The sequence below is a fragment of the Drosophila innubila genome, assembly GCF_004354385.1.
Source record: "Drosophila innubila isolate TH190305 chromosome 2L unlocalized genomic scaffold, UK_Dinn_1.0 4_B_2L, whole genome shotgun sequence".
In the NCBI taxonomy this organism is placed as follows: domain Eukaryota; kingdom Metazoa; phylum Arthropoda; class Insecta; order Diptera; family Drosophilidae; genus Drosophila; species Drosophila innubila.
The window spans coordinates 17198579-17218250 of record NW_022995372.1 but is presented as its reverse complement, the minus strand read 5'-3'; the positions used below and the strand labels follow the sequence as shown (position 1 = coordinate 17218250).

Sequence of the window (19672 nt, the reverse complement as noted above, 5' to 3'; positions counted from 1 at the left end):
TCGATTGTAGATCATTTAGTTCTGCAAATAAACTACGATAAACAAACTCTTGTGAGTTGTCGATGTTTTCATGGAAACCGATTTAATCAACTCGATAGATCGTAAACAAAATGATCGAGTTGAAGTACTCGATAATCGCTACCGCGAATAGTTCTGAATATTTACAGAGATTGTATGTATGTGTGTGTAATGCTCAATTTGTCGCAGCCTTTATGAACTGTAAAACAGTTGCAGTCCTTTTTATGATTTCTGAGCTGCAAAATTGGGAGAGGGTATCTCACAGTCGAGCTTACTGTCATTTTTCACCACTTTTGCCAAAACAAAAACCCCGTTGTAGAAATGCTTTAATTATATTATTACAGAACCATACACATATACATATCTAGCTGTGATTTAAGAAACATGTCTTATCAAGTGCACAGCAACAGAAACTCAAGGTTGAAAGGCAAAATGTGAATATGTGAAAGTCGACAAAACGACTCAAAGAGTGTATATAAAATGCCAAGCATCAAAGACTTTTATTTAGTCTGTAGCAACTCGTCTTACGATGAGCACTTTCGGTAATTTCGTGGTAATTTTGTGCTGCTTGTCACAGGCGATTGCAGTCGATCATTCCTTAAATGGATTACTGGTAATATATAAATATACTTTAACACAATGTATGTATATTAACACATCCCTGTATTGAAGGGTGGAGTGAACTTTACTTACCATGAAGTGCAAAGTGGCGAAAGCAATTCGAATATTTTGAGGTATGTGTACAAATATATCTGATATACATTTTTATTTCCTTATCTCAAACAAATATAAATACAAAGAAGGAGTTACATTTATTGGCTGGTTTACTTTAAGTAAAATACTATATCACAAAATGTGTGTCGCGTTATAAGCATTTTAATATCCTTCTTTCAAAGTATCAATTAAATATATAAATTTAAAACAAAGTATATAAATTAACAAAATAAATTGCATTCGGTACTGTTTTAAAAACTAGCTTTTATGTAATGAGAAGCTCCACCTTTTTGCGCATGGTGCAGAATGTAATTTTTTTTAATTCATATATTTTGTTTTAAATTTATATATTATATTAAAAATTGTACGTCACAAAATTTGATACCAGAAGTTTTGGGGAAAGACTTCGTCACTAGACTTTTACCTCGTAAAGACGTTTTTTTTGAAGATACAAATAAATACGAATACAAAAAAAAATTTCTTTATAATTTTCACTCTAATTACTTATATTAATATTAATTTATGGGTAAATTTAACTTTATGATTAGTCTATTAAACAAATAAATATTAATCTATTGATTTCAGATTGTACAGAGAGCTGGGTAAACTTAATGATTTGTTCGTTAATCACCTAAAGAACAATTATAACAACTGTACGCCTCCTGGAAATGAAATTAAAGCAGTTGATATTGTTAGAAAAGTCTTAGATTCGAATGAGATCTACTCCTTAAACACTTTACGCTCATCCTGTCCAGCTTACAGGGACTCGAATGGCATATTCACCATAAAAGTTTTTGGGCTTGAACCATTTAAAATTCTTTGCAATTCCGATATAGCCGGTCCTGGTTGGACGGTGATTGCATCTCGGAGTAATGACAATCTAAATTTCTACCGAGGATGGGCAGAGTATAAACGTGGGTTTGGAAATCTGACAGGCGACTTCTTTATCGGATTGGATAAACTGCATGCTATAACCATATCACAGCCGCACGAACTTTACATCTATCTTGAGGACTTTGACGGAAATAAACGCTTTGCGAAGTATGACGAGTTCCTGATTGGCACCGAGACTGAGAAATATGTTATGGCCAAATTAGGCACCTATGTGGGAGATATGGGAGATTCACTAAAAAACCACGCCAATAGAAAATTCACAACGCATGATAACGATAACGATGTTAATAGCAGTAGCAATTGTGCGGTTTTGCGAATGGGTGCCTGGTGGTACTACAACTGCGAAGAGTCGTAAGTCTACAGGGTTTTTTCTATAAATTTATAGTGTACTGATGCAATCTATTCCTATAGCAATCTTTTTGGCCTCTACTTAAACGGGTCCTATGGCAGTGAACTGACTAACAAAGGCATGTATTGGAGTACTTCGCGGGGTGTTCAATACTCACACAAAGTGATGCGCATGATGGTGAGACCCAAATGCTCATGCCCCCATTAATGATGAATCAGTAGAAATAATTTGTATACTCACTCATCTATAAATTAATCCCAATTAATCAATTGTGAATAAATGTGTGTTTTTTATTTATATTTCTTACTTTTTTTTTGCATGCGAAGCAATCTTCTAATGATCTTTATTCCGCCATTTGGGGGATCATTTAATTAAATGTACATTATCACTCTTATCAATTAGAAACACAAACTAAAGCCTATGATATATTTATGTATGTATTGTACTCAAATATAATATAGTTTAGTTTAATTTACTTAAGTTTTTTTCCATCTAGGCTGCCGTTTGAATACATGAACATAGTTTTGGGATATATATATATATATGTGTATAAATACTTGTGTTCTTTTGAAATTAATTGTGTGTTGATTAACAGTTTAATAGTATATTTTTTTGATTAGTGTCCCAACTTGGGAGGATGTTTGTAGTGCATGTTGTAAAATTATATATAATGCTGTCTAATATCATACAAATTAAAACGCAATTATTCGTAATGCTTATACCGAATACATAATTTACAATTGTCTGTCTTGTGAAAACATGTCTGTGTTTTTGTGTGTGTCTAATTATTTACATATGCTTGTATGTGTGTGATTTTTTTAAGTTTTTCAGCTTGATTTATTTATATTGGTTATTAAATTGTTTTTAGCAACACATGTCAAAAGCCCTTTCCCACCAGAATTGTTGTTATAATTACGAAAAGAACTACTATGTCCTTATGTCTAATGAAACCGAATCATAAGTTGCAGATTTGTAAATAATGTTATTATTATATCGATTAAAGAATTGTTTTTTGAAAAGAATAATTATTCTGAAACAGAAAACGAAAAGTATAATGTGTTTAGACTATTGTTGACTTTACATCAATTTAATTTTGCTTTGAGAACAAACATTTATATATTATCTGCAAATGTTAATTAATTCATATCTGTATTTTAAGAATATCTCTTTCTTAAGCGGCAGTATAACTGCCTGAAAACCAATAAATAATATTAAAGCAGTAGCTCAGACAATTCTTTGTTGATTGGGAAAGAGCATTCGCTTAACGGCTCACCACTATTTTCAGCTTTTTACTTAATTTATTACCGTTTGTTTACACTTATTTGTATATAATAATTTGAGCAATTCAATAGAATATTCCCTTTTGTTTTTGTATTGGGTTAGGAAAACGAAGTCAACTAAAATTATACCGCCGTGCTATTGGCAACTTGTTTAATAAAATAAATTCTTGTTTGTTGTTGTAACGTGTGTTGCAAGTTGTAAGTTTTTCTCTGTTCAGTTTTGGCATTTTTTCTAACTTTGTTTGTTTTTTGGTAATGGCACTTTAATAATACAGCTTGCTTTTGATTTTCCTAATGATGCGACTGTGTTGCCAGCAGCGTGAGAAGCATTATCAGCCAGCCGACAGATCGCCGGACACGCCCACCGCTGCGTTTGCCCTTGGACCAGTCATAGCTATCCGGATTACTGCCCATCAGTTTTTGTTCAGATTTTCCGATCTCATTTAAATTCGATTGGTATTTATTGCCCACTGAAAGTTATGATTAGACTATAACAATTGAAGTGACTGTCAACTTATTTGAACTACTCACATCTATCATACAAAATCACCGAATTCGTAGGCACATCTCCGCCGGAGAAGCCATTGAAGGGTGTGTTTGAATCGTAGAGAAAGTTCATTGTTGTTGTGGTTGTACGCAACGTTGTGGTTGTGGGCGGTGGTTGTGTGGTTGGTGGACTAGACACTGCAAAGAGGAAAGATGATATGAAATGAGTTTAAGCTGTCTGCATCGATAAACGCTTAATAGGTAAAATATTCCGAGCATGCAATTATTCTTAATCTAAAAGTCCAATTAATTGACTGCCATTTCTAATTACTCTCTCCATTCGCTCTACTTATCATTAATGAATGTTAACTCTGAAGCTTAAAATTTAAATTAGTTAAATTCTTCATTATAAATCTTGAGAAATTTGTAGCTGATCCATAAAAATTATTAAGCTTAATTTAATAGGTCAAAGGTTCAATTTAAAATTAGAATTGATTTTAGAACTATGGTTTCTCGGTGAACACATACCAGATTTGACCGTAGATTACGAATTTGGGTTACCATTTTTGAATAACTTAATGCACCCTACTATACGTATTAACTAAGAGTACATTTTCGGGTCTTTTCCTTCACTTTTAGTCTTGGTAAATTTCCAACGGCTGAATCGCCTGCCATTTTCAATTGCTTTTTCTAAGAGAATTTTTTTTTTTACCATATCATTATTCGACGGCAATTTGTAGAGTAAATTTATGAGATTTAGTGCTCGGCACTCGGCGTCTGGCACTTGGCCTTGCCAAGCTCCAATCCTTAACTGTTTATAGGGAGCAATGTCAAGGGATGTTCCCAACTTTCATTGGAATGCTGACCACTTAATAAAATTGTCACAGGTTCATTGTTCGCATTGTGTTGCGGCGTGGTGTTGGCATTATTGTCGCCTCTTATTATCAGCTGCTGTGGTTGCTCTTTGTTACCTTTAATTGGTAGTAAAGCAGCATCACCCCATTGTACTTTTGTTGGCTGCCGTCTGAGTTTCTATCGTTTGCGCTCAAAAAAAAAAAAAGGAAAAAAATGAACTTGTCGTATTTTCACATTGACAATTTCTGGCCACTATTGGCTATAGTCTTTTACTGGCGCCCTCTTTTGTATTTTCATTTTGATTTTATTTGTGGCTCAATGGAACGAAACGAGCTGATATTTTATATTGTTTTATGAACCTTTGTAAACGGAATCAAAGTTACGTACTTTCTGATACTTTAATGGCCCACCAACGGGGAGTGATTTAGCAAATTGACAGATTATTGGCATTTTATTGGCCCACGCCCAGCAAAACAATGGCAGCCTTTTAACTATCGCGCATACGACGTGTTAGCTGCCTACAGCTTTAAGTATCATATGCCATAACGACCCAACTGTCATATCGATTTGCAATTGCATTTAAAAACTGACAGCGCACACATTTAGCCTACTGTATGTACGTGTAACCAAAGCTCATGGAGCTGAAATGTCAAGGCAAAAACGACATTTATATTTGAAAAGTTACATAGTTTGTGAAATTAAATTGCAACAGATTTGTTAACTTGCAAATTAAACTTAAAATTAACTTAGTTTAGTTTAAATTTTCAACTCTTTCTAAATAATTGTTCCAGTAATGTCACAAATTTCATAATATAACGACTTATAACACGGCATAAAACACAGCAACAGCAAGTTATTGTTAAACATTACTATACTATACTATACTAAATAAATAAATAGCCTTATTAGAGCTTAAATCTTCGTCGAAGTTGATTTTGCCTCAAATTTGACATTTTGTGTATAACATAACTGATTTGGCTTTGTTGCCTGACCAATCCTAATGACCACATTATTTGGATGGAGTTTCAGCACACTCATGTGTGTGTGAAATGGTCAGAAGCAATGCGATCACATTTACACACATTTGGCCACCATAATTAAAGCCACAAATGGTGTAGTTTTCAATTGCGCCGTAACCCAACACACACACACACACACATAGAGAGAGAGAGAGAGGCGCACGTTTAGGTCAAACCTTGTTATTTATTATGCTTTGCGGCTGGCTTACGCATTACGGGCCAATATTAAAAAGTATAAATAACACACATTGCTGTGGCACTTACTGTAGAGTTTTATGTTGCCATCCATGTCGCCACGAGGATTCTTGGCGACACATTTGTAGTTGCCATAATCGCTGCCCTGCACATTGGTTATCGTCAGTCGCATCGTTGCCTTATACGATGGATTTCCCGGAATCGTTTCGGTTCTGCAATGAGACAACAAAACAGAACAGAGAATATGTGTAAACAAATCGTTCTATGTACAAATATGAATCAACAACATTTTCAAATCACATCACATCGCATAATTTGGGCAAGTTCAATGACAGCAATTGCGCCGTGGGTCGCGGACAGATTGCGTCGTTATAGGTCAGCAGCGAGCAGTCACAGTTTCGCAGTTACACTGAGCACCAATCAGAGATATCAAGGCCAAGGTGAAACTGATAAGCGTAGTCGGCTTAAGTCCACTTAAGACTAATCAGAATGCGACCCGGCACATAGAATGCCATGCGCACAGTGGTTGCAACACTAAATCAAATAGGGTGCTGTTTTCATTTCAAAAAGCAAATTTAGTTTCCTCATTCAGCAAACATTATTTAATGCAAGTATACTATAGCGTTGGAAAAAATGTGATACTTAAATCATTTACACTAAAAATAAACTATATAAAGAAGGTACAAAGGATCAATAAAAAGTAAGCTGGATCAAAGGCCCTCATTTTATAATGAAATTTATATAATGAGAGTTTAATGTATCTCACTGCCTTAAAATTGTAATGCTTATCAAATTAATAGGCTATTTCCACGACCACTCACATTTTAATAAAACACAAATAAATTTGGGTATTTGAATTATTTGCACATTTAGGATCATTTTTGTGTTAAGCTAGACGACGCATTTTTACATCTTTATACCACTGTGCCGCAGTGCCAAGTTGAAAGTCGCAAATAAATGAGGGACGCGCTTAGCTAAATGAAATTAAAGTTCACATTGAATTTCGTTTTGGGTCTACGCACATTTGCCCCACTGTGCCGCTCTACGATGAAGACTGACAGGCAGTCAACCTGCTTTTTTTAGCGTTGCATATTCGTACCGCCAGCTGTTTGAGTTAGGCTCTAGTCTCCAGTCTTTGTTATATCGTAGCAACATGCTGAAGCTCAGTTTGATTGCCTGGTTGCTCTGTTCCCTCACATGGCGCACCACGCCCACCAGTTGCCGTCAGACGCGGCCAGCACCGAGCATCCAGGAGCTGTTGGCTAACCAAGTGCAGAGCTATATGGACACAACGGCGCGTCCGTGCGAGAATTTCTATCAGTACGCCTGCGGCAATTGGCAACTGCAGCAGCAGGAGGAGCAAACGCATCGCAGCCCACAACATGGACAACAACACGGACAAAGGGAGCAACAGGCGCAACTGCAGCCCAGTGATACCCTTGGTGTGCTGGATTATGTGCTCAATCGTCAGTTGGAACATCTGCTCAGACGTGGCAATAGCAGCAGCACGGAGGAATTCCAGCCGGAATTGCATGAGAAGATGAGGAGTTACTATCGGTCGTGTAAGCGATTAAAGCCCTACAATCTGAAAAAGTATCTGCAACTGTTGCAGCCGGGTAATGGGACACACTGGCCACTGCTCAGTCGCAGCTGGCAGCCGGAGAAGTTCCATTGGTTGGCCACAATTGGACGACTGCGTTTATTTGGTCTCAACGGAGTGCTGCTCAAGGAGCAGGTGCTGCCACGTTGGGATGACTCCAGCAGCTATAGCGTTTACCTGGACAAGCCCAGCTTGATGGAGACCACGCCCATGGGCGAGGGTGCCATAATAGAGCTGCTCCTGGACATTGGTCAGACGAAGCGTGTGGCCAATGAGCTGGCCCGACAGGTTGATGCCTTTGAGCGGAAGCTGCATCGACTGCAGGAGCTGGAGGATGATGAGGGCGCCAAGGAAATGCAGCTGGGTTACTTGGCCGAGTACTTGCCACAACTGCAATGGTTGCCCTACATGCAACAGTTGCGTGACACGAACTTGGATCTCCTCTCCACACTGATCATTCAAAATGTGCCCTACCTGCGGGCCTTGGATGAGCTGCTGCAGCGCCAGAAACCCGAAACCCTTTGCAACTACATCATGCTCCGATTGCTGGCCTTCCTCAAGCAACAAGGTCCCGCGGAGATTTCGCGGGTCGAGTGCATTGCCAGCCTGAGACGGGCCATGCCCTTGGCTGCCAGTTGGGTAATTGGCCAACGATTCCATGAGTCCAGCTTCGAGCCAATCATCAGTGATATGTTCAGTCGGCTGAAATTGCGCTTTGATCAGCTGCTCACCGAGAATCGTCTGCAATTGGAACCGCCAATTGTACAAGTGCTGCGAGAGAAGCTGCAAAAGATGCGTTTGCAACTGGGATTCGTTCAGCTAAATGACACCAATTTTGTGGAGGATTACTATGAACGTGTGGAGATCAATGCCCACAATTTCTATGGCAATCAGTTGGCGCTGCTTCGATTGCGAGTGCAGCAGAATCATCAGCTGCTGCTGGGCAGCTCCCAGTCGGATGCCAACAATGTCAGCTATTTGATGGACCATTGGCTGAGCAGCAGCTCATCCCCCTTCTATGTGAAGCCCAGAAATCTGGTATTGCTTCCATATGGAATGCTGCAGTTGCCCGTTTGGCATCGTAACATGAGCGATCTTCAACAGCATGCGATGCTTGGATTTGCACTGGCCCACGAACTGATCCATGGCTTCGATAGCTCCGGCATTGATTACGACAGCGTGGGCAATATCATGGGACCAAGTGAGGAGATTTCTGGAAATCCTCGATTCGCACAGAGTCTTAACTGCATGCAACAACAACTTGCAACCGGCTCGAGATCCCTCAACGAGAAGTTGGCCGACTACGAGGCACTGCGTCTGGTTTACGAAACCTACTTTGGTGAGGATATGCTCATGGATCGCAAGGAACCGCGTGATCCCCTCTTGCCACAGTTCAGTCAACGGCAACGCTTTTTCATCAGCTTTGCTCAGTTTTTCTGTGGCAAGTTGCAGAGTCTCAGTCTGCATGCTCAACATCTGGAACATGCTGTCGACGAGTTGCGGGTGCTACAAACTTTGGCCAACTACGAAGAATTCTCCCGGGAATTCGGCTGTGAACGACGCACAAAAATGCAGGCCAAACAAAAGTGCAGAGTCTACTAATGAAAAATCTGATGGCTCTGAGTAAAGTTAAGGCTAGATCCAAGTATAAGTTTAAGGTAATAGTTCCACTACAAAAAAAAAAAAAACTAAGACTGTGTATAAGATTATGCTTAGATTATCAGCAATGGAAATTTGAATTCAAAGTTCAATAACAAATTAACAGAACAGTGCACAAAAGTTAAAGTTGACAGATAACAAAATCTATTTAATCTAAGTATGATTTCAGTCCGAAATTTAAAACATTTTCAGTACCTTAAATACATATATGATATCAAAAATAAAGTAAAAATGCAATTAAAGCACGCCAGGATATTTTTATTTTGAATATAACTAGCGCCTTTAAATTTCAGGTAAAAAAAAAGTAGATTATGTCTTAAAAATATAGTCTGAATGAAGGTAATCAAATTTTTAGCCCCATTTACGGACACACAGTTTTAAATTTTGATTTATAATAGGTTATTTTCTCAATTTTTTTATTTTTGAAAAGTATATATAATTTTACAAGTACAACACAACTTTTATTTCAATAACAATTCATCTACACATTTTAATGACTTGAAATAATTGAAATAAGTTCAATATTTTTGTCAAAATCTGAAAGATCGACTGATAGCACTAAATCTAAATTTATAAGTTCAGATTTAAAATGAACCTGATCATAAATCGGCCCGAAAAAATAAATGATAAGAATTATTTATTAGCATTTCACATTCTTCACAATCTAGAGTTCAGACTAAACATTTATCAATTCAATTACCACAGTCGACACTTTTTAGAAGGATGCATATTATCCAGATCCTTGCGACAATTATAGGCATCGGCAAAGGCTGGAAAGTTGATAAGCACCTGCCTGAGACGCATCTCATCGTCATCATGTTCCTCAAAACCGTTCTCTGGCGCAACTCCGCAAAAGAGCTGCGCCAAGCTCAGGAAGAAGAACTGCTTGAGCGGTACGCTCGTAAAACTGGGCTGCGTCTGGCTAAAAGTTGAGCCGGGACCAAAGTAGACATCATAAGCCAATCGTATGCCAGCAATGTCCGCCTCACGTTCAACTATATAATCGGTTTTATTGCGATTGAGACATCTCAGGGCATGTGAGTAACGATCTAGTTCGATGATTTCAGCGCCTGAATAGTAGCCATTTCCTTGGAAGTCTAAGGCTAGGCCGGCCGAGGTAAAGCCATGCATTAACTCGTGACTTAGCAGAAAGCCCAGCAGACTGATCTTGAAGATATCATGGGTATCGTGATGGAAGATGGGCTCTTGCAGAATCCCATAAGGTATAATGATGAGATTCTGGCGCAGCATGTAATATGGAGTCGAGCTCATGGCCGAATCCGAGTCGGAAATGAAGAAGAAGTCGCTCGAGCTCGAAGCTGGCTTCTCAAGCTGCCCAAACCAGCGACTTGTGCGAAACTCGAGAAGTTGCAGATGAATCCGTGCATAGTCCTGTTCCTCCGACAGTTGCAAGTCCGCATAGAATTGTGCCACAAATTGAGAACGATTCACATTCTGTGGAATGTTGCCAATGTTGAATGTCATCTTATCCATCTTTAGTCTGAGCATGTCAATTTGACTTGGATACAAGTGCAGATAATTCGTGTCAAGTTTGAGCAGAAACTGTTTACGCAGATGACCAAAAAGATCCTCTACATCGGCCTGAAGCAGTCTCAGCTTGTCCGGATCAATGAAACGCTCCTCGTAGAACAGATTTGCAGCTAGTTCCATGTTGCGTCGCACTTCCTGAGCACAGGCGATGGGCTCATCACTTTCCATCGACTCATCCTGTACGTGCATCACAAAGTGAAGCATTATGTAGGTGGCAAGCACCTCACGATCATAGTTATCGAGCAGCTCGATCAGACGAGTGAGATACTCTATACTATTCACTTTCAGTTTGTAGTCGGCAGCTAATCTACGATCTTGAACAATATTCATATAGTTTCGCCATTTGCCTCGAGTCTTATCCTCCAGTTGACGCAGACTTATGTCTTCGTAATTCTCTCCGTACTCACTCGCTTTGGGCAGATTGATTATCGAGGTCTCCAATGCCTTGACCTTGACCGCAAGACCCCGCACCCTACGTCTGTCCACGCCAAGTAACCGAAGAGTTATCTTGGTAATCCTCAGTGACTTGAGCCGTAGTTTTTCCTGCTCGAAGCTCGGATTGTTGATAATTATTATAAATTGGCTGCTGTTAAACACGTGTGGCATTACTTCCAGCTGAAAGAACACATTTGTCATGCCATATCGTCGCAATCGCGCCAATGTCTCCATCCATTTAAACTTGTGGCTCGCCCAGAGATCAGGTTTGGTTGTAAACTGTGGCCAGGAGATCTGATCATTTGGCGGCACTAACTCCACATAGTGTTTACTCAATCGCGTTCCATTTATTGGCCGTCGGCAGGTTTGGTAGACTCTCAAGGCTTTTGCCTCCACAGTGTTGGGCTGAAGCGAACGCTTCTCCAGCTCATCCATTAGCGTCACAATGTTCTCATTCACCTTCTGATCGATCAGTCCAGTAATCTCATAAAAGTCCTCACTCTCATGCTTTTTTCCCCAATTGCCACACGCATATTTATAATAATCATCGCACGCCGAAATACTTTCGTTCACATAACTAAGCATCTGATTCGCCAGTTGTGTATCGAGACTTATAGTAGCAGGACGACTTGCCTGGCAACTCGTCCAAAGACTAAGTAAAAGGAACAACAGTTCATTAAATCCGCGACGATTTGTCGATCTTGCCATTGTCGTTATCGTTGACAAACTGTTTTCACCTCTAGGCAGTACTTTACACTTAAGCACAGCTCAATGTCTCTGTTATCAGAAATAAATATATATGCCACAATATAACAAAAATACCCGCAGCTTCGCTCACAATACGGTATAAAGTAAAATGTTGAATATACTTCAGATAATATAAAAATAGATTTTCATTTTTTTAATAAAAACAAGTCGCTATAGTTGAGATCCCGACCATAGAAAACCCGTTACTTATTTCAATATATTTAAAAAAACTGTTAAAAAAAAATTACTTGTATTCCTCTGAAAACATTATATCGCCATATCTGCCGTTCTACTTGTCCGATCTTAATGCGATTCAGATGAGAATTATTTGATGCATTTTTGTTAAGTCTAATAATATTAAAACTATTGCAAACTCTAAGGAGCTAATTTTGCTTCAAGAGCTTCGGCATTTTAATACTGTTCAGTGGGATAATAGATAATACTAATAGATAACGTTTATTTTCACAAAAAACGTATTATCATAAAAACTGTGGGTGTGGTGGTTTTTCGCGATTTTCGGGGGCGGAGGGGGGCGTGGCTTAAATTTGAAACAAACTTGATCTGCGTAAGGTATATAGAAATCTGTCTGTCAAATTTGGTTACGCTATCTCTTATAGTCTCTGAGATCCCTTTGTTCAAATAGACGAGCAAAAGGTTTTTCGCTATTTGCGGGGGCGGAGGGGGGCGTAGCTTCAATTTGAAACAAACTTGATCTGCGTGGGGTATATAGAAGTCTGTGAGTGAAAGTTTGGTATCTCTATCTCTTATAGTCTCTGAGATCCTTTTGTTCATACGGACGGACGGACGGACAGACGGACAGACGGACAGACACACATGGCTATATCGACTCGGCTATTGATGCTGATCAAGAATATATATACTTTATAGTGTCGGAGATGCCTCCTTCTCCCTGTTACATAAATTCCAACGAACACAATATACCCTTTTACTTATTTTTTAAGTAACGGGAATAAAAACTAAGACTGTGTATAAGATTACGCTTAGATTATCAGTAATGGAAATTTGAATTCAAAGTTCAATAACAAATTAACAGAACAGTGCACAAAAGTTAAAGTTGACAGATAACAAAATCTATTTAATCTAAGTATGATTTCAGTCCGAAATTTAAAACATTTTCTGTATGATATCAAAATTAAAGTAAAAATAAAATTAAAGCACGCCAGGATCTTTGTATTTTTAATATAACTAGCTCCTTTAAATTTCAGGTAAGGTAAAAAAGTAGATTATGTCTTAAAAATATAGTCTGAATGAAGGTAATCAAATTTTTAGCCCCATTTACGGACACACAGTTTTAAATTTGGATTTATAATAGGTTATTTTCTCACTTTATTTTTATTTTTGAAAAATACATAAAGTTTTACAAGTACAACACAACTTTTATTTAAACAATAATTCTTCTACACATTTAAATGACTTGAAATAATTGAAATAAGCATCAATATTTTTGTCAAAATCTGAAAGATCGACTGATAGCACTAAAACTAAATTTATAAGTTGAGATTTAAAATGAACCTGATCATAAATCGGCCCGACAACATAAATGATAAGAATTATTTATTAGCATTTTACATTCTTCACAATCTAGAGTTCAGACTAGAAACATTTATCAATTTAATTACCACAGTCGACACTTTTTAGAAGGATGCATATTATCCAGATCCTTGCGACAATTATAGGCATCGGCAAAGGCTGGAAAGTTGATAAGCACCTGCCTGAGACGCATCTCATCGTCATCATGTTCCTCAAACGCGTTCTCTGGCGCATCTCCGCAGAAGAACTGCGCCAAATTCAGGAAGAAGAACTGCTTGAGCGGTACGCTCGTAAAACTGGGCTGCGTTTGACTAAAAGTTGAGCCGGGACCAAAGTAGACATCATAAGCCAATCGTATGCCAGCAATGTCCGCCTCACGTTCAACTATATAATCGGTTTCATTGCGATTGAGACATCTCAGGGCATCTGAGTAACGATCTAGCTCGCTGAGTTCAGCGCCTGAATCGTAGCCATTTCCTTGGAAGTCGAAGACTAGGCCGCCCGAGACGAAGCCATGCATTAACTCGTGACTTAGCAGAAAGCCCAGCAGACTGATCTTGAAGATATCATGGGTATCTTGATGGAAGATGGGCTCTTGCAGAATCCCATAAGGTATAATGATGAGATTCTGGCGCAGCATGTAATATGGAGTCGAGCTCATGGCCGAATTCGAGTCGGAAATGAAGAAGAAGTCGCTCGAATTCGAAGCTGGCTTCTCCAGCTGGCCAAACCAGCGACTTGTGCGAAACTCGAGAAGTTGCAGATGAATCCGTGCATAGTCCTGTTCCTCCGACAGTTGCAAGTCCGCATAGAATTGTGCCACAAATTGAGAACGATTCACATTCTGTGGAATGTTGCCAATGTTGAATGTCATCTTATCCATCTTTAGTCTGAGCATGTCAATTTGACTTGGATACAAGTGCAGATAATTCGTGTCAAGTTTGAGCAGAAACTGTTTACGCAGATGACCAAAAAGATCCTCTACATCGGCCTGAAGCAGTCTCAGCTTGTCCGGATCAATGAAACGCTCCTCGTAGAACAGATTTGCAGCTAGTTCCATGTTGCGTCGCACTTCCTGAGCACAGGCGATGGGCTCATCACTTTCCATCGACTCATCCTGTACGTGCATCACAAAGTGAAGCATTATGTAGGTGGCAAGCACCTCACGATCATAGTTATCGAGCAGATCGATCAGACGAGTGAGATACTCTATATTATTCACTTTCACTTTGTAGTCGGCAGCTAATCTACGATCTCGAACAATATTCAAAAACTTTCGCCATTTGCCTCGGGTCGTATCCTCCAGTTGACGCAGACTTATGTCTTCGTAATTCTCTTCGTCCTCATTCGCTGTGGCCAGATCGATTATCGAGGTCTCCAATGTTTTGACCTTGACCGCAAGACGCAGCATCCTGCGTCTGTCCACGCCAAGTAACCGAAGACTCATATTGGTAATCCTCAGTGACTTGAGCCGTAGTTTCTCCTGCTCGAAGCTCGGATTGTCGATAATTATTATGAATTGGCTGCTGTTAAACAAGTGTGGCATTACTTCCAGCTGAAAGAACACATTTGTCATGCCATATCGTCGCAATCGCGCCAATGTCTCCATCCATTTAAACTTGTGGCTCGCCCAGAGATCAGGTTTGGTTGTAAACTGTGGCCAGGAGATCTGATCATTTGGCGGCACTAGCTCCACATAGTGTTTACTCAATCGCGATCCATTTATTGGCCGTCGGCAGGTTTGGTAGACTCTCAAGGCTTTTGCCTCCACAGTGTTGGGCTGAAGCGAACGCTTCTCCAGCTCATCCATTAGCGTCACAATGTTCTCATTCACCTTCTGATCGATCAGTCCAGTAATTTCATAAAAGTCCTCACTCTCATGCTTTTTTCCCCAATTGCCACACGCATATTTATAATAATCATCGCACGCGGAAATACTTTCGTTCACATAACTAAGGATCTGATTCGCCAGAAGGGTATCGAGACCTTTATTAGCAGGACGACTTGCCTGGCAACTCGCCCAAAGACTAAGTAAAAGGAACAGCAGTTCATTAAATCCGCGACGATTTGTCGATCTTGCCATTGTCGTTATCGTTGACAAACTGTTTTCACCTCTAGGCAGTACTTTACACTTAAGCACAGCTCAATGTCTCTGTTATCAGAAATAAATATATATGCCACAATATAACAAAAATACCCGCAGCTTCGCTCACAATACGGTATAAAGTAAAATGTTGAATATACTTCAGATAATATACAAATAGATTTTCTTTTTTTTTTTTAATAAAAACAAGTGGGAAAGGCTATAGTCGAGATCCCGACCATAGGATACCCGTTACTTATTTCAATATATATAAAAGTAATACTTGTATTCCTCTGAAAATATATATCGCCATATCTGCCGTTCTACTTGTCCGATCTTAATGCGAATCAGTGGGATAATAGATAATCATCATAAAAACTGTAGTATCTTAATTGCTTTTCGCAATTAAATAAGAAACAAACTTGATCTGCGTGGGGTAACTATATAGAAATATGTGTGCCAAATTTGGTTAGTCTTCCTTTTATAGTCGCTGAGATCCTTTTGTTCATACGGACGGACAGACGGACAGACGGACAGACACATGGCAATGTTTCTTTTACAAGTTGATAAATAACTTATATTCACATTCATAAATTTTGTACTTTTTCACCAGAGAATAAAAGTTCAATTTTCTTTTGCGATCCCTGGTCAAAACATTAGAAGTTTTATAAATTATATAACTGGAATTTTTTTTTTTCAAAATTTTATACACTTCTGCTTTATATGAACAGATTTAATAAAATCTCTGTATTTAATAAAGCTGATAATGCACTGACAGTTTGTTTCGTTTGTAGATTTCGGATACCGCTCTGCTTAAATTAAATAACTCACTTGTATTTGGAAGATTCGGTAATCATTTGTTCATTCTCTCGCGTCCAGTAATTGAGCGATGTGGGATTTGCCTCGATGAAGCATTCCAGTGTTACGTTGAAGCCCATGGGAATACCCACCAGTTGATGTGGAATCCAGACCATTGGGGAAACTATAAAAAACAAATACTCGAATTTTTAGAGCAACTTCCAAGAGCTGATTCAATCTATTGATGACTTACAGTCGACGCTGACTTTGATGCGCTTGGAGACGCTGGGCGGGACACCATTTGAGGCAATGCAGAGATAAGCACCCATGTGAAGGCGAGAGATTCGCTCCAGTTCCAATGAGTCCGTCTCCAGGTCATTCACTGCAACAACGCAGAATGCAATGGAGTTCTGAATTTTAAGAAGGGAAAGTGTAAGCTGAACTTACCTTCGAGCGTTTTGTTGATGACAATTTTATGGTTGTCATCCCGTTTCCATTTGATGGACGGCTCTGGGCTGCCTTTCGCCTTGCAGCGCAGGGTGACATTGTCGCCCTCACGGACAATCACATCACTGGAGGTCAGCGCATCGTCAATGTTTGGCGGTACTGTAAAAAAAACGAGGGGAGAGGAGGCGGTAAAATGGATATTATTATTCATGCCAGCTAAACATAAACTCAAAGCAAGCAGCTCTTGATTTAAATGCAAAAACTTTTGCATTTTTGGCAAACATCTTTGCCAAGAAAGTGGACAGAGATACAAAATACAAAAATTCTAATCACGAATTTCATATACGCTAACAGACAAGCTAACATTCGCATTTTGTTCTTAGAATCTTGAATAGCTAAAGTTTTACTGGAAGGCATCAAAATTAAATTTATTGTATAGTAATAATGTTTTCTTATAAGGTTAATTCACTATGATAAGACAAAATGATGGCATTTATTTGTGTAGATCAGATTACAATTGGTCCGATTAGTGTCAACCAATATAACAAATTCATGATTCCCTTTGGGTTAGTGTAAAAAAAGCATTTCACGCATTGTTGAATTTGACGCGCCGATTTAACTTTGTCCCGGGAGATATTTTACTTTAAGCCTAATTAGCTTTGCGACAAGTCTTTGGCCTGGCTAACTTCTGGGGCGACTCTGTTAATTTAAAAATCGATGCAGTCAACCTTCATCAAATTGTCATCAGCCTTCGGCGAAACAACGTTGCTGTTCTCTGGCTTTCAACTGCTGACTGAACGTTTCTGTCAAACCCTTTTTTTCTTTTACCCATCGTCTCAATACTTTGCCCTTCAAACTGCAAAATCTGTAATGAAAAATCTATGCAAATCAAAGCGAACAAAGCTAGAGGCTATGGATTTCGATAGACCCAAAGTCAGACACGCGGACAAACATTGGGATGGCTTGGACGAATTGACGGATCAACGGCGTACTGGACATGTGCATGGAAGAGGACTGTCGTACTCGCTGACAGCCGCAGCTGCAGTTCGTCTCATTTAAAATTCCAAGCGATGTCTGTAATCAAAATATATCGCTGGCAATATTTTTACTTGGATTGAAGCCTGAACACGGTCTTATATGTAAATAAATATATATAGAAATTAGTAAGCGCATTGTAATATCTCGCTAAATGTAATTGATTTCATTTCTGATTATTTTCTATACTTTAGCTGATTAGAATATTGCAAACAACTAAATTTATTTTGCTGATTAAATGTTTAATACATAAATAAATTCCATATAAGAAATTATGTTTGTTTAGATTTTGATCAGATAGATTTGGAAAGAGTTTTTATTTTGAAATTTTATTGATATTGTTTTACAATTTTATATTTTAAAATTCTACTATATTAATAATCTCTGTACAATGAACCCTTAAATACGCAACTTGAATTCACCTTCTAAATTTAATTTTTAAGTCTCCGATGTCAATCTCCTTGGTAACGATTTCTTAAGACCATCCAGTTAAGGTTAAATCTTTACCTTTTACTCTCATACCCTAGGGGGGACATGCCGCATAAAACCAAACTGTAATTAAAAGTTGCAATTACTTGAACTTTTTCTATGCGTTGTAAACTTTTGTCTTTGGCTCCTTCATCTCTCGGCTGGCTCATAATGCCGAGAACCTTTATGAGCCTGATGAGAGAAAAAGAGTGTGAGATAGAGAGGGAGGAAAACTTTGTTCGAACCATTTGCTGTACTATTAATAAACGCTTGATGTGCTAATCGCCGAGCCGGACACGAGCTCACCGAATCGCTCCTTGGGCAGCTGTTGTCCTGTCCCCCACCACATTTGACATATTAGTTTCTTTATTGATATTTAGCAGCTGGTGACAAGAAGAAAGCTCACAAACTTTTGCCATACAGACGTGTTCATGCTCATATATTGTTATCCCGGGTAAACTTTTCACATACAAACTGGAAATTTAATTAGCAAATGTCAAAGAAATGAGCAAAGTTCGACTTTGAGGCCTGTCAGGATACATGCTCGAAAAGCCAACCACGAAAACGTGGTCCTCATTGCATCTATAATTTATAATTGGCGAAGGGGATCAAAATAGTTGAGATAATGCCGCAAAAATTATTTAATTTCCAAGTCCGCTATCAAAGTTTTTCACAGCGCTGATAATAACCTGACCATCCAACCATCTAATGAGCGGCAATTAGTCTTCATATCCTTACCGCACTCGTAGCTCTATTCATGTTTATTATGAAAGTCATAAATTTTGTTAAGCGTTAGGACATATATATTCGACTCTCAAATGCCCTCTTTGCATTCGTCAGTTTTCTAACAGATGGTTTTGATTTTTCTGGCAAAATTTGCAATATTTGTCGATTAAATGATTTAAGAAGTAAAACACACAGATGAACCTCCTAGGTTTCCTTTTAGTGATCCTATTTGATGATCTATTGAACATTCAGCTTAATCTTCTACTACTTTAACTATAATTATTATAGTATAATACTCATTTTAGCTTAAATTTTCAGTTGTCTGAGGTGTTGTAATCCATTAGGTTATTTTTTTTTAATTATAAACACAGAGTTGGAATAGTTAATTACAAAGGTGCCAACTCAGTTGCCTAGTTGCAGCTCCTCCCTTTGCTAGTGAATGTCATCGTTGTAATTGAATTTAATAAATTGCCTCATTATGTGAGCAGAAATTAAAAATTATGCGCCAACAGAGTAAACATTGTACAGTGGTCGTTTTCGTTATTGTTGTTAGTTGTTCTCTTGCTGGTTCGTTGTTCTTGTTTGCCGTGCTGAATTGTTGTTTTGCATTTTGTGCGGTCATTTGGCCGACTTTTGAGTTGGGTATTTCCCCCCAATTGCACTCACACCGTTGCTGTTTCCCCGGGGCGCCACAAAGCATGCAACACAGCAACAAACAGCCGCTGCCAGTTGGAGCCGCATTTAAATGCATTTTGTGTGCGT

General features: G+C 38.7%; 4 protein-coding genes across 4 annotated transcripts in view; 2 read left to right on the top strand and 2 right to left on the bottom strand.

The window, feature by feature from the left end:
* The first annotated feature begins 538 nt into the window (after positions 1 to 538).
* LOC117780685 (ficolin-2) lies at positions 539 to 2274 on the top strand. Its single transcript, XM_034617312.1, has 4 exons — positions 539 to 631; positions 691 to 752; positions 1318 to 1977; positions 2038 to 2274. The coding sequence occupies exons 1-4, from the start codon at positions 548 to 550 to the stop codon at positions 2180 to 2182; spliced, it is 951 nt and encodes a 316-aa protein (XP_034473203.1). The 5' UTR covers positions 539 to 547; the 3' UTR covers positions 2183 to 2274.
* A 936-nt stretch (positions 2275 to 3210) lies between these two features.
* LOC117779903 (neurotrimin) overlaps positions 3211 to 19672 on the bottom strand; it is a 58116-nt gene continuing 41654 nt past the window's right edge. The window contains exons 4-9 of the mRNA XM_034616247.1: positions 16682 to 16840; positions 16488 to 16616; positions 16268 to 16418; positions 5880 to 6022; positions 3787 to 3939; positions 3211 to 3725 (exon numbers count right to left, since the gene is read on the bottom strand). Of these exons, the coding sequence (XP_034472138.1) occupies positions 3547 to 3725; positions 3787 to 3939; positions 5880 to 6022; positions 16268 to 16418; positions 16488 to 16616; positions 16682 to 16840 (914 nt within the window). The 3' untranslated portion in view covers positions 3211 to 3546. The remainder of the gene's footprint in view (positions 3726 to 3786; positions 3940 to 5879; positions 6023 to 16267; positions 16419 to 16487; positions 16617 to 16681; positions 16841 to 19672) is intronic.
* Positions 6964 to 9311, top strand: LOC117779461 (neprilysin-1). Its single transcript, XM_034615666.1, has one exon. It carries the CDS (start codon positions 6964 to 6966, stop codon positions 9010 to 9012), a length of 2049 nt encoding a protein of 682 aa, XP_034471557.1. The 3' UTR covers positions 9013 to 9311.
* Positions 13361 to 15451, bottom strand: LOC117779462 (membrane metallo-endopeptidase-like 1). The gene has a single exon (XM_034615667.1). The coding sequence runs from the start codon at positions 15434 to 15436 to the stop codon at positions 13439 to 13441; it is 1998 nt and encodes a 665-aa protein (XP_034471558.1). The 5' UTR covers positions 15437 to 15451; the 3' UTR covers positions 13361 to 13438.